The sequence below is a fragment of the Alexandromys fortis genome, unplaced genomic scaffold (genome assembly GCF_014885135.2).
Source record: "Alexandromys fortis isolate MF-2015 unplaced genomic scaffold, M_Fortis_MF-2015_v1.1 scaffold_38, whole genome shotgun sequence".
In the NCBI taxonomy this organism is placed as follows: Eukaryota; Metazoa; Chordata; class Mammalia; order Rodentia; family Cricetidae; genus Alexandromys; species Alexandromys fortis.
Window position 1 is genome coordinate 11,087,831 of NW_026067916.1, and position 17,481 is coordinate 11,105,311.

General features: G+C 41.3%; 1 protein-coding gene across 3 annotated transcripts in view; it reads left to right on the top strand.

The window, feature by feature from the left end:
* Nucleotides 1-17,481, top strand: part of Magi2 (membrane associated guanylate kinase, WW and PDZ domain containing 2) — a 1,234,898-nt gene that overhangs the window by 691,866 nt on the left and 525,551 nt on the right. For all 3 annotated transcript variants that reach the window (XM_050139790.1, XM_050139791.1, XM_050139792.1), the window contains one exon: nucleotides 14,472-14,591. In XM_050139790.1, coding sequence (XP_049995747.1) covers nucleotides 14,472-14,591 — 120 coding nt within the window. The remainder of the gene's footprint in view (nucleotides 1-14,471; nucleotides 14,592-17,481) is intronic.

The following is a 17,481-nucleotide window of genomic DNA, read 5'->3' on the forward strand; positions in this document are numbered from 1 at the left end:
CTGTGTTTGAATCTCAGTATAATTGTGGAACTGTCATTTTCTCTTCGGAAATCTAAGATTTTATTCCATGTACTTTGAATCTCCATTGTTAGATACTCATACACATAGACATTTTCTCAATTTATAATTGCCTACTTTACTATTATGAAGTAACCCTCATCTTTTATTAAGTATTATTTTTCTAAAATCTACTTTCCTGATGTTATTACGGTTTTTACTTGTTTGAGGCATAATTTTTTATTAGCTTAATTAAAAAGTTGCCTATTGTGATATTAACAATAACAAAAATCAGTAAGATCAGCATAAAATATCACATCTATTCTTTTCCTTTTTTTAATTTTCATTTGTTTTAAATGAGCTGCACTATCATTGCTGAAATTCTCATTCATTCTCTGACTTTCCTGCTATGTTTAGTTATAGACAACATGTAGCCGGGCCTTGTTCTTCTAAAGCAAGTGTACAATCGCTTTTTCTATGCAGATGTGTGCACATGGGCGTGCTTACACGTTGCCTTGCTTTAATCCACGTGTATGTGCACATGGGTGTGCTGACATGTTGCTTTGATTTAATAGCACCTGTGCTTAACTTATAATTAGCCTTCTTAACACTTCACTTATAAAATGTAAAAGGTAGAGTCAGGGATGCAATACATGGAAGGAGCGGGGTTCAATTCCAGCAATACAAGGACGACAGAAAGGCAAAGAGAAACAGAGCAAAACTGCATCCCAGTTCCCGCTGCTTCAGCCTTTCCGCTGCCATGGTTGTACATTTCAGGTGAGAGCGTGGTTTGGATCTTTGCTTTAATCCCCCTCTCCTTTTCAAGAGATTCATATTATGACCTCCAGGTTCTCCTTCATGTGTACACTCTGTCCTTAATTGTGCAATAATTCTGTTCAGGTGAAGGCAATCATCTCTTAGTAACTTGAGCCTCATAGGATGTCACTTTTATTCTTTGTTTCTTTAACAGCTATGTAGACAGCAAATATTTGTTGAAATTTACAAAAGCCACATTTTTTACAAGATTTATTTCTATAGCATGACCTTAAAGTGGAAAACATACCTCATATAACAAAAATAATCACCTGATCTCTAGTGTTTCATGCCTCTATACCTCTTCTCCTCACAGCTGACACCTCTTAAGATGTTTGCTGCCTCCTGCTTCAATAGCTCCAGGCTTTTCTTCCTAAAGATTCCTCTTGTTTGCAGTCCCTAGTGATGGAGGAAGGTCATTGGTTAAATAAAGAAACTGCCTCGGGCCATTTGATAGGCTGGCCTTTAGGTGGGTGGAGTAAACAGAACAGAATGCTGGGAGGAAGAGATGAGAGCTATCAACACCCTAGTTACTTTCTGTGCTGTCTGTTATCTTCCTGCATTTCCCTATTATAACTTAACAGCAGTTTAACACTTCCTTTGTCCTGCTTCTCCTTAGGATATGGATTCTTACTTTTATTATTCTTTGCTGACATAACCTTAGTTTGAATGTGCTATGGACTGCGGTTGACCCCTAAGGGTATCAGCTGGCCTCATGCCTGTCTGTCTTCCACAGTATCTATGGGTGAGGATGAAAAGCTCTGCTGCTGCCCAGAAGGGTTTCTGCAGCCTGGCTGTCTGCCTGTGAATCTTGGCGCTTTATTCCTGTGACCAAAACAAGGCACCCAAGCTGTAACACGAATGTATTACCTGCTTGAGGAGTTAGGAAGAGACATACGTGAGATTGAGCGTGCAAAGTGCACAGTGCCTCACCCAAGACTAGAGCCCATAAATGTTATCATTTATTAACAAGACTTTTAATTTCCTTGCCCACATTCCATGACCCTATCACTTCTCTAGCACTGAAAAATTCATTCTCGGTATGCCACGTATGCCCATGCAACTAAAAAGATTGTAAAAAAAAATGAAAGCCTGTGCCTCATACACATATACATGTATATAATCACTAAACATATTAAATTTTAGCAGATGATTGTTTCTACTGAAGCGAACCCTATAGCAAAATTACTTTCAATAATTTGATATTGCACAGTGCAGAAGCAAATACCTTGGATTGCCAACACAAGACATTCTCTGCTGCTTTGTCTTGTTTTCATATATTATGCTGGTCTTGCCGAATCATAGCTTTATGTCTGAAGCTTATGTGCATTATTTACATATTTTATCATGTAACTGCTCATTTATTTCAAGTAAAAACGTATTTTTATTCTCGTTGCATTTTTTAATTTGTGTGTGTGTGTATGCACATGTGCTTTTGTATGTGTACAGACACGTCTGTGCCATGGCTAGTGTGTGGAGGTGAGAAGACTGTAAACTAAAACTGTTCATTTCCTGGCCACCCAGACCCGAATAATCGCACAGGAACTATATTAAGTACAACACTCTTAGGCCAATGGCTCAAGCATATTCCTGGCTAACTCTTATATTTTAAATTAACCCATTTCTATTAGTCTTTGTATCACCATGAGGCTGTGACTTACCAGTAAAGTCCAGGTGTCTCTCTCCTTCAGCAGCTACATGGCTTCTGCCTGACTCCGCCTTCTTTCTCCCTGCATTCGGTTTAGTTTTCCCACCTAACTCCATTCTGCCCTGCCATAGGTCAAAGCAGCTTCTTCATTAACCAGTGGTAATAAAACATATTCATAGCATATGAAGGGGAATCCCACATCAGAAGGCATGGTGGACTGGTCCTCTCCTTCCATCATGTGGTTTGTGGGGAAAGAATTCAGGAGGAAAGGCCTGGCAGCAAGTGCTTTTACCCACTGAACCAGGTCACTGACCCAAAGTATCAATACATTTCTTTCTTATTAAATATAAAATGACAATGGTTGCAAATGAATGTTCTGGCCATTCACAATGCATTGCTTTCTCTCTTTCCCCTTTCTCTTGCTAGCCAATCAGGAAGGGAGTAGAGTGGCCTGAAATTAAGACCTAAGAGTCTTGCAGGGCACGATAATTGGACAGTGTGTCCTGCTGTCCCTGAAACCTAAGGGGTTCTGTAGATGTGGGGCTGCCAGTTGCGCCTAGTGCTTAAGTCTCACAAAGGGAGAAGCCATCTCCCATGGCACACACTTTCCATGTTCCTCCCTGGCAGAGTGCTGAACACTACTCTTTTCTGCTAAGCTGCTTGCAGCCCATCCGGGGAGTGGAATGCAATATTTGATGGCTGCCCCACCATCACGCTGATGTGAATAGGAGCAACTGTCTACTGTCCCCTAAAATATAAGCATATATTTGGCAAATATGACGGTTCAATGACACTTAGAATTAAGGGCTCTAAGTATTTTGTTGTTGTTGTTAAAATATCCCATAATTCTACAAAAGAGGGTGAGTACTTATGTGTTTCTGTTCTATGGTCCATCAAGTGTAAGCTGAGCTTGGTGATAAACCAGAATAGATATAATTGCTAGTACTGTGGGCATAAACTCTACTCACAGCAAGTTCTTAAACTCAAGATTTTTAACTAGAATGGATGCACCTTACTTGGGATACTGGACCTGTTTCTCTCCATACTTATCCCTTCTATCTTCTTTTCATTGCCTCCATGATAGTTCGATAGTCATGTAGCTTATAATCGCAGTGGGGAGAAAACAATATTTGATAACTCAATTAAGCAATGCATGCCTTATAAACTCACCACCGTTTATATGCTTTGAAATCTCTGCGTAGCTATCTGCCTTTTCATTTTCCTATGTAGTTTCTGGTATTCTGCGGTTTCTGCACTCTAGGATCTGCCTCGGGTGTTTCACGTTACAGATGCCACAAAGACATGCGGTGACACTAAAAGTTAATGCCCTGGCAAGGTTCTAATAGTGATAAAATGATAGAATTATGGTCCCCTAAACCTTGCAGCGAAGGTCTTGGTGGTGCCTGCAGCCCTCACAGGCTGTGGCTGCCTGTGCAGTCTCATTCTGGCCCAGATTCATTTTACATGAAGACAGTATAAAAGCGTCAAACTAAATATATATATTGTTTCTATAAAAAGTCACTGGTCTTTCTTTAAGCTCAGATATAATCCTGAAATATTATCTGCTAAATAATACATCAGGGAGACTAAGACCTATTTTTTATGCATCTTATAGAATGGCATAGAGAAAGCTTATCTAAATTAAATATTGAAGAATTAAAATAAAAGTTTCAACAGTCGATTAATTGGAAACTAAAAGGGCTGTTCGTCATCTAGTCTCATCCAGAATCTTGAGATCATGGTGTGCGCCCCTCTTTCACCGGTGACTCCGCATTGTTCACTGACCCTGAACCTAGTTATGCTTTCTCTGTACATCTTAAGAATGGATCAGAGTTTCTGCTACATAGACCCCCTGTGGGTCCCCTTTTACTGTGATGAGTCATTCTATGTAGTCTTGCACCCAGATTCTGTGCTGTGAATCTAAGTGAAGCAGAGAGAATTGTTGCGGGGATCCTGACTTTTTGAACTACAGTTTCCTCTGCTATTTGGTAGGTAAAGGGGAGGAGCTTGAGAATAAAAGAACTGGAGAGAGTGCTTCGAGCTGAGAGATGTTAGTAGGTGAAGAGCCTGACTCACAGCTTAGGTCTGTAACTTTGGTACTGGAGACACGAGCATCTCTGGAGGTCAATAGCTAGTCTTGTAGGAGGAAGGGAGACAGGAGCATCCCTGTTGGCCAATAGCTAGTCTTGTAGCCGAATCAAGGCCCTCCAGGCTTAGGGAGAGTCCCTGTCTCAAAAAGAAGCGAGGCAGAGAACAATCGGTGAAGACACCTAGCATTGACTTCCGGTCTCCATTCTCATGTGCACCGTATGCACCAGCACCTATTAAACATGCTTGCACACACACATGAACATGTGCCTGTCTCACTCACATATACATACACCCCAAGATTTAGAGTATAGATTAACTGCAACCAGAGTGATGATGTTTCATATGGATTAATAAATGAATGAATGAGGGAACAAACAGCTTCACTTTGCCCTAGTTTTTCTTGGTGCAAAGTGCTTGAGTATGAGTAGTGAATGTTATGTTGGTACTATCAGTAACTACATATGATCATGTAATATCCATATCTGAAGATAGAAAATGTACATATACACACATCAACTTAAAATTATCACCCTGGAAAATTGTTTCTCTTTCTTACTTAACGTTGGGGGTTTTTGAACTCATGCCATGGAGGAAAACAAATATTTGTGTGCATGTGTGTGTGGCGGGGCTGGGGTGGGTAGTGCTGGGGATGAAACCAGGGCCTCATTCGTGCTAAGAAAGCTGTATACTAGCCTAAGCTTTAACTTTTAAGCGGTATTCCCCACCTTAATCCTCTTTCTGCTAGTGTTTACAGTAGAGATATAGTTCTGTGTGTGATCATGGAATTGATGACTAGATATGTTTGCCTGAAGACCTTGTCTCAACAGAAAGCATTTTTGGGTGAGGTGGCATGTGCCTCTATTCCCAGCTACTCTGTAGGCTTGTTTAAGTCCTGGAGTTCTGGCCTATATTGTAGTACGACTATTGGGTGTTCACACTAAGTTGAGATGAATTGAACAAAACCATTTTTTTATTGGATTTTATTGAGTTCTACATTTTTCTCTGTTCACTTCTTTGCCTTTCTCCTCCCCTTCAACCCTCTTCCAAAGTCCCCATGTTCCCAGTTTACTCAGGAGATCTTGTCTTTTTCTACTACCGGTGTAGATTAGATCTATGTACGTCTCTCTTAGTGTCCTCATTGTTGTCTAGGTTCTCTGGGATTGTGATTGGTGGGCTGATTTTAAATATTAGATCATGAAAATTAAGCGTGATAAAATCAACTTGGACTGATTATGTAAAAACTGATTAAAGGCATTTGGCCAAAGGAATCTCATCAATGTTTGTATCGGAATGCACACAAATCTGTTGTGATGTTCACACTTGCTAATGAGCAACTTGGCAAACTGAAGGGGTGTCTTTAGGAGTATACGAATGAGTTCACTGAAGATCAGATCCCAAGGAAATTGCCCTGGCTGTCACAGTTTATTCTCTCTAGCTTGAGGCTGAGAAACACCAGGAAGAAAGAGAAAGAACGTTGTAAGAAACATGGAGAAGTTTCTCAGATTCTTTCCGGTGACCCATCTCTGTAGAACATGTTGGCGGTTGGTAATCAGCTGAGGACTCCTCTCTTGACACATGCAACAGCAGACACCGTAGAACTTGCCAGCGAATCAAAATGGATCGGAGTAGGTTACTGCGCCGAACCACTACCCTGATGGATTTTTCTTGAAGTCAGTGATGTTTTCAAAGCCATTTTTGCAGAATTAAGAAAGAGCAAAAAGCCGAGAGGAAATGTGCTATAGCCTTCTATGCACCACAGATGTCCTTCTTGTTCCTTCCCAAGGTGAAAGGGCGAATGCTTTTTCATTTGCAAGTCCAATTTTTAAAAATTCAATTGGCATTCCCAGTTGCCATGGCTACCAAACGACAAGCAGCCTTCAAAGGCTTCCTACAAGCAGCTTTTACTGCGCATCAGCAAACTAACCATTTGTGAGTAACCTCATTCTCCTCAGACACTTGAGTTTTCAGCCCTGGGTGCCTTCATTCCCTTCTGACCGCGGTGTTCTTCACACAGTATTTAACTGGCCAGTTAACCATCAGTTGTTTAAGAAGCTGAGCAGTGCGACACAAAGCCTAGGCTCAATTAATAGAATTTCCTCCTCATTTCTACTTTTTTTTTCCTATTGAGGAATGGTCTAGAAGAAATAATATTGAAATACATAAACCATAATTTAGATAATAAAATTGATTTTGAAGTTCTCTCTGCACTATTTTGGAAAATTATAGCCAACGGAAATTGGGAAGGCAGTGTAAGGAAATGCTTCAACTTCAGCTCTGTGATGACTCACCACGTATCTCTCCCTTTGATCCTCCTGCCGCCCCCCTCCTAATACTTGTTATTGGTGCTGAGTCTTGCTTCCCTGTCATTTCTCTATTCGCCATCTCTTGAGTTGGGAAAGCAACTATAATTATCTCAGCATAAAAATAAGGTGAGGAACCATTTCAGGAGCTCCTGCATACCTGCTTTTCCAGCCACCATATGAATCACCTTCGCCTGCAAATTGCCGCTGCGCACCTTGTGCCTCCTGTCACCTCCCCTCACTTCCCTTCACGTGGATTGGCTCTCCTCTCAGAATCACCTCACGCCCCAAACAAGAGTTCCTAGATCTCTATCTGCTTACTCTCTTCTGGCTCACCAGCTGCTTTAACACTAACGGTAGCCTTTCTTCCTGGATGCATAAACCTGAAAGAATGCTGTCTGTCTTATTGTTCATGGTATTGGGCCCCGCAGTTAAAGTTAAATGACCAATAAAGCTTCATCAGCATTTTGATACTTTTTTTTGAACGAGTCAGCAAACAGCACAAAACTTCCCCAACCCAGGTCATAACACCTGTCTGTTTGATGGTGGCATCCAAAGGGAAGCGACGATCAAGACATTGCAGACCACATTTCGGTGCCTCAGCAGAGAAGACAGATTGATTTCTTTAGTTTTGTCATGCTTAGATCATTTTTTAAAGTCAACTTGTATCGCTGGTCAAGAGAAGTTTCTTACTTGCAAATTACCTCAATGAAATTTGTTATTTTAAGTCTCACAGACTCTAAAAGCAAGACACCACCAGCAACATTTGGGGATGTTCGGCACGTCTGGCTGTGCCACTCCTGCTGCTGAGGGTAATGAGGGTACGGTTGCCATGGCATTCATGCTTTGTGATACCTTGCATAGTTATTGTTTATTTGAGTGCATGATAAGCATATCAATTATCAAACAAATGGTGTTTCCATCTAAGACTACATACAGAAAACATTAGAACAGAAATGGATGTAGACGGCCCAACTCTAGTGTTAAAATCCCTGTATTGCCCTGCTTCCTTTCTTCTTTTAAATTTGAGGGTTGATATGTGAATTTTGATTTTGTTTTTTTTTTTACTTTTTTAAATTATATTTATTTGTGTATGTGTGTATGTGTGTGCCAGAGTGCACAACTGAGGATCAGAAGACAATGTGTAGGAGTCAGTTGTCTCCTTCCTCTGTGGGGGACCTGGGGATTGAACTCAGGCTGTCGAGCTTGGTGGACAGCACATCACCTACTGAATCATCATCCCAAAATGTGTGAATGCTTGCATGTACCTATGGATCCGGTATCAGGACCCATCATGCACGCTTATTGCCAGTCTGCTGTAACTAACTTTGAATGTTCAGAAAAAAGCTACGCTGGGCATTAATCTGTCCAATCAGATGACTCAAACAAAATGATGTAATATACTAAGAATGGAATATATACATATACACACATATTTATATAACATATATTATATATAAGTATATTCACACATATGTGTATATATAATAAGTTACTTATTTAAGAATTTAGTGCTCTTTTCAATAAACAAAAACAAAGCAACAGTAACAAAAATAAAACTTTGTGTGCCTCTTCTGTTGGCTTCCAGAGGTCTACAGTCTCTCTGAGGAGTCTGAAGCCCACAGCATTGTAGGTATCTACTTCCCTTGAGGTCTTTTTCTCACAGTTTCTCTCTTCGACCTTTACCCAATATTTGCTAATACTTAGAAGTCTCAGCAGTTGACCACTGAATTGTGCATAAGTTCTAATGACCTATTATAGAACCTCGACTTCATTATAAAATGCTACATATCACACAGTTTTCAATTAATTTTTTGTTTCCCTTAAATAACTTCCACAAGAGCAGTGGTATTCTGCGGTCTTCCAAATTATACCACATGCATTTACAATATTGCTTAGTACATTTTAAGTGTTCAGTATTATAGCATGAATTCATAAAAACAAAAACAAGCTAGCGTGGCGACTCTACTCAACACAGCAATACTAAAAAGAAAGACATAACCCACCTTTGGGGTTTGCAAAACATTTTTTTGAATTACACTTTGATGACTTGCCCCTCAATTTGTTATTTTATATGATTTAATTAAGCTACCTTGTGCAGTATTCCCTGTAGCTTTTATGCTAAAAAATATAAACCTCCCACACCTAGTATGCATAATTTGTTGTCAAATTAATGTTTCTATGAGAACTTTCAATTTTTAATATTCACAGCAATACTAAAAAGAAAGATAACACTAGAAAGAAGAAGTGGTTTTTACCATGAAATGCTGTCAAATTTCTCACTTGTGCAAGTAGAATAAAGACAATTTCCATCCTGTAAAATCTCGCGCCAGTGTGGCTTCCATGCTACCCTTGACAATGAGATGGTTCTTCTCAAGTGCTTACCCTGTGTCCGACATTATCTTATCCATCTTCTAGGTATTGCTTCCAAAGATGCTGTCTACATTAGTTCCATTGTGATGCATAAAAGTGCCAGACTTCAAAAGATAAAGGACCATATTTCAAATACTGATAGGAAACCGCAGGACTCTCAGGTTGAACCCAAAGCTTATACTCTCATCTACAATAACGTACAGTTGAAGGTATTGTTTTTCTTCCCAGCAAGAGTCATTCCGATGGTGTAGATTAAAGAGAAAGCAAAAGAGATAATCATTTAACTGAAAAAAAATGTTTTTTTTCTTTCTTTTATTGTTATAATTTGTGAGGTCTCACTGTGTAGACCAGTCTGACCTCAGACTCACAGAAATCCACCCGCCTATATCCCCTGACAGCTGGGGTTAAAGTTGTCCCCACTACGCCTGGCCTGGAAATTCTGAAGTAATATCCTCTCACACGTGCCAGAAGTATGACCCTGAAAAAAAAAAAAAAACCTACAGTTCGGTAGACCCTGCACAGCAACTTAGGGTGTGTGGAGTTCACACTCGGAACAGAACAGCACCTCAGGTTGTGCAGTGTCTACGCCCTGAACACCGCCTTGCAGGGCGTGCGGACTTTACACACTGAACACACCTCAGTGCGTGCAGAGCGCCCTCGTTCCCGTGCAGAAGCTTTCAGCGTGTTCCCCTTTTCATGCTGATAACTTCCTCTCTTGGCCAGAGAATGAATAAACAGGAGGTTAGGGCGAATATAACACCTAGAAGAGGGAGGGCACCTGGCAGGGCCGAGACCGTTGCCCAGCCCAGGATAGCAGTACATGTATATAAGAGACAAAGTAAGATGGGATCACACCAAGAAGTGCTGGGCTATGAAACTCACCAGAGTTGAAGCTGGGATGAAGGAGGGAAGGAGTACTAGAAAGTGGCTGTCGGGGAAGTTTCCAGAAAGAATGCTGGTGAGAGTCTGAGCAGAGAACGAAGGAGAAGTGGGTTTTCCCACGAGGTGTGCCTGAAATGCTGTCAAACTTCCCACGTGTGCAGGTGGAATAAGGACAGTTTGTACCCTGTAATATCTCACACCAGTGTGGCTTCCATGCTACCCTTGACAAGAAAGAAGCCTCTGCATGACTGGCTTTGCCAACATGAGTGTGGGAACCACAAAAACAGTCCTGAGAGTCTCAGGTTGTTGGCAGCCGTGGGAGGCCTGATGAAGTCCAGATGGGAGCAGGTTCAAAGGCTGCTGGGGTGATTTCTTCAGCCAGAGAAACTTGATGAAAACTAAATAAAGTTTCGCATTTCAAGAAGGCATTTATCTGACCAAGAGAGAATTTGTCAACTGAATTAATTCATCTGTGTAAAGTTTGAAATAAAAACAGTACATCTAGAGTAATCAAAAGTACTTGAGAAATAAGAGAAAGTATCAGGGTTCAGATGGGAACAGATTTACATAGTATCAAATGTATGCGTTAGGCAGTCATCCAAATACAAGATTTTCTATGAAAAGTAAGGGACGGAGAGAAGAGACTAGAAAGTGGTGTTTGTGAGTAGGGGAAATGCCAGGAGATGCTCATTTTCATTAGCTGCAAACCAAGAAATAATGACTGAGGCAGAAAGCCAATAGGCATCTTAAATCATTTAGAGATTTGGAAGCAAAGCAGAATAGGAGCCCCTTTGACCCTGTGTGAGTGGGGTTGTGGGTGTGCCTGTTTGTCTGTCTGCATGACTGTCTGTGAGTCTGTGTGGTGTATGTCGTGTTCATGTGCATGTATGTAGGGGTGGGAATGTAATAGAGATATACTACATTAAAAGAAACCTTATTGTTTGCAATTGGGAAAAAATATACATGTAGCCTCAGGTTTTGAAAAACATTAATATTTGAAACAAAGCAAAACAGAAGGGCATCATCTAAGATAGACAAATAATTGCAATCAAGTGTTAATTGTGAAGGAAAATATGAAATATGAATCATGACGCAGGCAAAGCAAGTTGAGGTAGTGAAGGTTTTGACTTAAACCATCATCTGTTTTACCAAGAAGGAGCTTGTGTCTTCTGTAGAAAGCCAAAAAAAGGGAATCTTGACAAATGAAGGAGTGTGGTACAACTTTAGGAAGGCATGGATAAAGAATTCCCATTCTGGGTACAATGGAGGTGATATCAAAACCACTGAACCCTGCCAAGTTCAAGTGTCTAGTTTCCTGCACCAGCCTCGGTCTATGAATAGGCTCTGGGTCTTACTACAAGTGGGCCATGGAGGTCCAGTAAATGATGGAAGAGATCCCAGGTAGTTCTCATACCTTAGTGAATAGAAGGCACATGAATGAGCTGTGAGGAATGGGAAGGAGAAAAGAGAAATCAAGGAAGTGAAGGTTATCACTTCAGAGAAACAGAGGCAAGGGTACAAAGCTCCAACGTCCCAGTCAAAGGGCAGTGCTCAGATTGGAGATTGTCCTGAAAGACGATGAGGCCATGCAGTGCCCAGGGGATGTCAGCATGTTGTAACTGGATGGAGGGGAGCATCAGCATGCAGTAGGGTGGAGTGTGCCACAGGTGGTGTGGATGTATCGCACCGAGGCCGCTGTGGAGATAGGAAAACACTCGGGAACCCAAGAAGGCCACAGCCACAAAGCATCTTCACTAGAACTTGTTGCTCTGGATTGGCCTGAAGCAAGCCCTCCTGAGTTTCCATTGTGCTGTGGCTGTATTACCATAGAGCAGGCATGAATTAATCGAAGCACGTGACTCCTGAAACACGGAGATAAATCAGCTAGGAAAATTGGGTCTTCGTGATGGAAGTTTGCTTAATGATTAGAGTGTACTCTAAATAAGCAGAACAACAAACTGATTGCCAAAAACTCTTTTAATGTCTTTTTAATTCATAAGGGTTAAGCACTTAAAAGTCAGGATATTAAAAGCTAAAAGTTCTCATAGAAACATTAATTTGACTACAAATTATGCATATTAGGTGTGGGAGGTTTATATTTTATAGCATAAAAGCTACAGGAAATACTGCACAAGGTAGCTTAATTAAATTTTATAAAATAACAAATTGAGGGGCAAGTCATCACAGTGTAATTCAAAAAAAATGTTTTGCAAACCCCAAAGATGGGTTGTAAAACTTAACTCTAGAAAATAATGCATTTCAGCTTTTAAAATTCTAATAAGAATTGTTTTCACCTCATTAATTTCCTGGGCATAGCCTTGATACTCACTTGCAGTGGAGATTTGAGCCTAATAGAACCCAACACAAGTAACTGGCTACTTTCATGACAAAGTTAATAAAGTTGTAAAAATCAAAAAAATCAAAACTAAGTGAATTTAAGATATTTTTCTATAGTGTAGACTGTATTGGGAATATTTAATTATAAAGATGCCTGCCAATGTACCGCTTTGCGTCTGATGTTTGTAGGTGTGCATTATATAAACTTCATTCTGACCATGCAAACATACTGTATGTAGATAATATAGAAAGAGAACGGAAGTAGTTGTGGCATTGTGCCCTTTACTGTCTCTCTGTATGTGCTCCCCTCTAGCAGGCTCGTTGCTGCTGCCTGTTGTGCGATCCCCATTTCCCCGGGGGTGGGGGACAGGGGATGAGAAGATGCAGAGGCAACGACACAGAGTTCAGGAGATTCCAATCCAGAAGTTCTATATTATAATAAGGTTGTGGTTTTATGGGGTTAGGAAAATTAAGCTGCCACAGGAACGTTTTTGGTTGGTCCTTTTGAAACTGGTGGTCACTGCTGGAGTGTTGTGATTGGCTAGGAGTGTGTGTCTTTGGTAACCATGTCTTGGCCAATTTTGCTTACTCCTTGTGAGTTCGTATGTGCTTGCTTGTGCTTTTGCTTTTACACTGCCTCATCTCATCCTTTTTGTTTTACTTTTATTGAATGACCTAGTGGGAGTTATGGATTTTTTATGACCATACCTGGGGTATCCCCCCCCCTCCAGCATTTGGGGCTGTGCCTGTTTTAGGCTGCCTTGCCGGACAGGCTCTTCCACATCTTTGGCTATCAATCCTCAAAAGGGATGTGGGGAAGAAGGTGAGATGCGAAGGCAATGACACATACTCCGGGACATTCCTTTGATTGTAAAAAAGCCGGGATTGTCATGCGGTTAAGGAAATTAAGCTGCCGCGGGAACATTTTTGGTTTGTTGGTCCTTTGGAAACTGGCAATCACTGCTGGCGTGTTGTCATTGGCTAGGAGCGCACATCATTGGTTAGTGGGCTTTTGGTCCGCTGACAGGTTGTTTTGGATAATTTTGCTTATTAGTTGTGAGTTTGCGTGTGCTTGCTTACGCTTGCGCTATTGCCCTGCCTCACTCCCCATTGTTATCAGGACAGCAAGCCTAGAACACTATGTCTTCTCTAGAGCGCATCTGGTGGTGTTAGGGAACTGGGCCCTCTGAAGCTCCATTCCCGCTGTAGGAGACAGAGGGAGCAAGAGCGCTGTCCAGCCTGGGAACCCTGGGGAAGCTGTTACCTCCCACCTGGCAGAAGTAGAGAAAGAAATGAAAGAAGAAAAGCAGGACATACAGTAAAATCTTGAAAAGAACGTCCATTTGCTTATATGTCATATTGCAACCATTATAATTATTAATGCAGCATATATAATAAGCATTATACATAGTAAGAATTATAATTATTAATTATCAGTCAGTTCCTATTAGTATTAAATTTGAAGTACTAGTACTTACTCTGTGACCCTTTAGATTTAATATGCAAATATGTATTCTTTTGGTATAAAATGAGAACACTCTCTGAAGCATCCACCCCACAAGGGAAGCACACAGACGAGCACAAAGATAAACTTACACTTGCTTGAATTTCTCGTTCCCATTTTATTTGTATGTCAAAGGACAGCAACCCGAAGAACAACAGAAGTCTGTTAAGGGGAGCAGAGCGTGTAAATTCCTGAGTACGTAGACTCCCGGCCCACACTTCAACCCACCTCTCCAAAAAGGGCGCAACGGCCTGCACTTTTCACTGAATAAAATCTATTCAGCCGCATTCCTCGGCAATGAACTCAACGTAAGATTAATGGAAAAAAACAAAGCTTTGTCCATTTACTTTAATCCCCCCCCCCCCCGCTTTTTTGCTATTGCCAAACAAACAGAAGGCCACATGCAAACCGCCAACCCCACAGGACGGACGAACAAGTGTTCTTGAGTGTTCAAAAGCACAGTGGTGTTTCTACAGTTCAGCAACACGAGGCTTAGTCGGTCTCTTTTGTTTTAATTCTTCCCCAGGCACCACAAGGCCACATAAGGAGGGGGAGGTCCCTGGAGTGGATTACATTTTCATCACCGTCGAGGATTTTATGGAGCTGGAGAAAAGCGGTGCTCTCCTCGAAAGTGGGACCTATGAAGGTAAGCGCAGGGTCTTGCTAAAATTCGGAGCTTATTGTGTCGTGTGGCTGGTGGGCATCGGGACAACAGGTCACAAATACACCGGTCGTTTGGGTCGAAGGGCTTTAATCAAATAATTCCCGAAACTTGCTAAGACAAATCTGGACTATTTCCACTCCTGAATTGTTGAGAGAAACGTGCGTCTGTCACCTCAGCGGCATAACTCTGGGATTGCCTCCTGAGGTTCAGCTGCGGTCTTCCAGAGGAAGTGCGCTTTGGTGGCATCCCAAAGAGGTTCCAGTCTGTCACTATTTATCTTGCTTTCTCAAGTGGCTGTATTTCTCAGGTCCTCACTTAGCTCCTGTGCAAAATCATGAGATAGGAAAAATATGATCTGTAGGCGAATTCTGAATTCTACTGCAGACACAAGTCTCCTTGTGTGCTTGGGTCAAATTTGAACAAAGGCAAACAGAGTTGTACGAAGAAGTGTCACTGCAAAGGACATGGAAACTTGAGCCAGAATGTGCCTCTGTCCCAAACCTGACTTCTTAACTTCCCTCTGAACATAAGTCATGTTGCTGAAACTTAATGTTATTTTTTTTATTTACAAAAAGATAGCGTTAGCTTTGAAAAACAGAAGTAAATAGGATGAGGATGTGGTCATGTTTGTACATGCATATTTAAAACCAACAAAAACAGAAATATATTTCATTCTTCAGTGTTATATGTTTAAAGTGCATTATCATTCAGTGTGGAGAAGAAGCCTATTTTACTGAGCCTCAGCTCTTGTTGCTCAATAATAATCACAAAACTCGTAATCTATGCATGTGCTTCGCCCGCCCTACAGCTGAGTTCCGCCAGTCGTCATCAGTGGCCGTACACGTCCTCCTTTACTGACTTTGAGATACAGTTCAGAGAACCCTCATCCAGTGACTGATGGAAACAGATGCGGAGATCCAGAGTCAAGCACTGGGCTGAGCTCCATGTTAAAGAGAGGGAGTAGGGATGGTAGGATTGGGGTGGGGGGATCAAGGTCAAGACAGGGGAACCCACAGAGACAGTCGAGTTGGACTCTGATAGCTAGGGGGCCTCCATGGGAACAGCATAGGTCCTCTGCCTGTGTGTGACAGTTTTGTAGGCTGCTCTGTTTATGGGGCGCTTCACAATGGGGTCACAACCTGTCCCTGGTGCTTGAGCTGGCTTTTGGGAACCTACTCCCCATGCTGGGTTACCTTGTCCAACTTCAAAGCTGGGAAAGGAACTTGGTACTGCCTCAACTTGATGTGCAAGGCTTTGTTGAAGCCCATGGGAGGCTGCCCCTTTCTGAGGGGAGACAGAGGAGGAGTGAAATGGGGGCAGGGGGAAGCCAGGGGAGGGAACAGCAGAAGAGGAAGGGGAGGAAACTGCAGTAAGGATGTAAAATAACTAAAAAAAAATTAATTATCAAATAGAAAAAAAGAAGCCTTGATATTGTGAGGTTGTTCGAGGCATTAAAATCTTTTGCATTATTTAGTATTCTTAAATTAATTTAGGTTGAAAATGTTTCCTAGATGACAACAGAGGCCTTTACTTTTGCTACACATTTAGGAACTAGCTAGGAGTATCTAGAAAATGATCCAATGCATTAATCATAATAAACAGATAATAAAGATTGATTTAAAGCATTTTAAATAAAGAAAATTTAATAATATAAATTTGCTTCAAGTCACTGATATAAAGTGCTCTCTCTCTATAAATCAGAAAATAATTGTATCAAATAAATCAGAGGAAGTGAACAGTGGATTATATAGAATCCTTTCCTTTGGGCTGTGTGATAAGAGCAGTAATTATTTTTTATGCATTCTAACAGTAAGGTACTACATTTAATAACTTTATTTACATATCACATTTGTATAGTGAAGACCCAGGATCATACAAGATCCTTCCAAGACTGTGATGAATGATACAACTTCTTGTCAATGCAACATGTCTGTGAGCCAGGAAGAAGAGAGGCATTAGGAGACCGTATGCTCATGTTACATCTCTGTATTTATTGTGATCAAATGGTTACTGTGAAATTTTACATCAATAATTTAAAATCTACTTTAGATCATACTTTAGTTCCCAAATAAATCTAGAAGGGAAATGAATCTGATCCAACATAACGATATTTTGTGGAAGGGTGGTTGTCCTGATGCTTTTTAGATGTCTTTTCAGAACTAGGTATAGTTTGAAGGTCTGGCACCTCTCATTAACCACACACAGCAGGGACTCCAGTGTATGCAGCAGAACTGATTGCTGAATGTAAGCCTGGTTCCCACAGAGGACTTTGTCGCAGGTGTCCACACCACTGTCCACCTGGAGAAATAAATGCACATCTCTTTGGGCTGGAGAGATGGCTCAGCTGTTAAGAGCACTGCCTGCTCTTCCTAAGGTTCTGAGTTCAGTTCCCAGCAACCCCATGGTGGCTCACAACCATCTGTAATGAGATCTGGTGCCCTCTTGAGGAAGAGACCTGGTCAGTTGCCCTCATCCACTTAGACCATGAAACCCAATATGAACAAGTTCAACAGAATTGCCATGTACGGACTGCCCGTGCATGCTTCAGCATCGCCAGGACATAAATTTCATCCATTTCATTCATTTGCTAGATAACATAGATAGCTGGTTAGAACCCTGGAGAACGTTCTCAAACCTTGGGATTTTTTAGTTTGTCTTATAATTCCAGCTAAGGAGAAAGTAAAATTCACCTTCGGTTGCATTCCTTTGGTACTGGTCTAACCTGGACCCTCTATTCACAGATTCTTGCCAAGAAAGGTACTGGTCTAACCTAGAGCCCCTACTCATAGGTCCTTGACAAAAAAAAAAAAATAGGGATGCCTTTTTGACCGTTGGTGTTCAGAGTGTACAGGGGATGCCTTCAGCTGTTGGT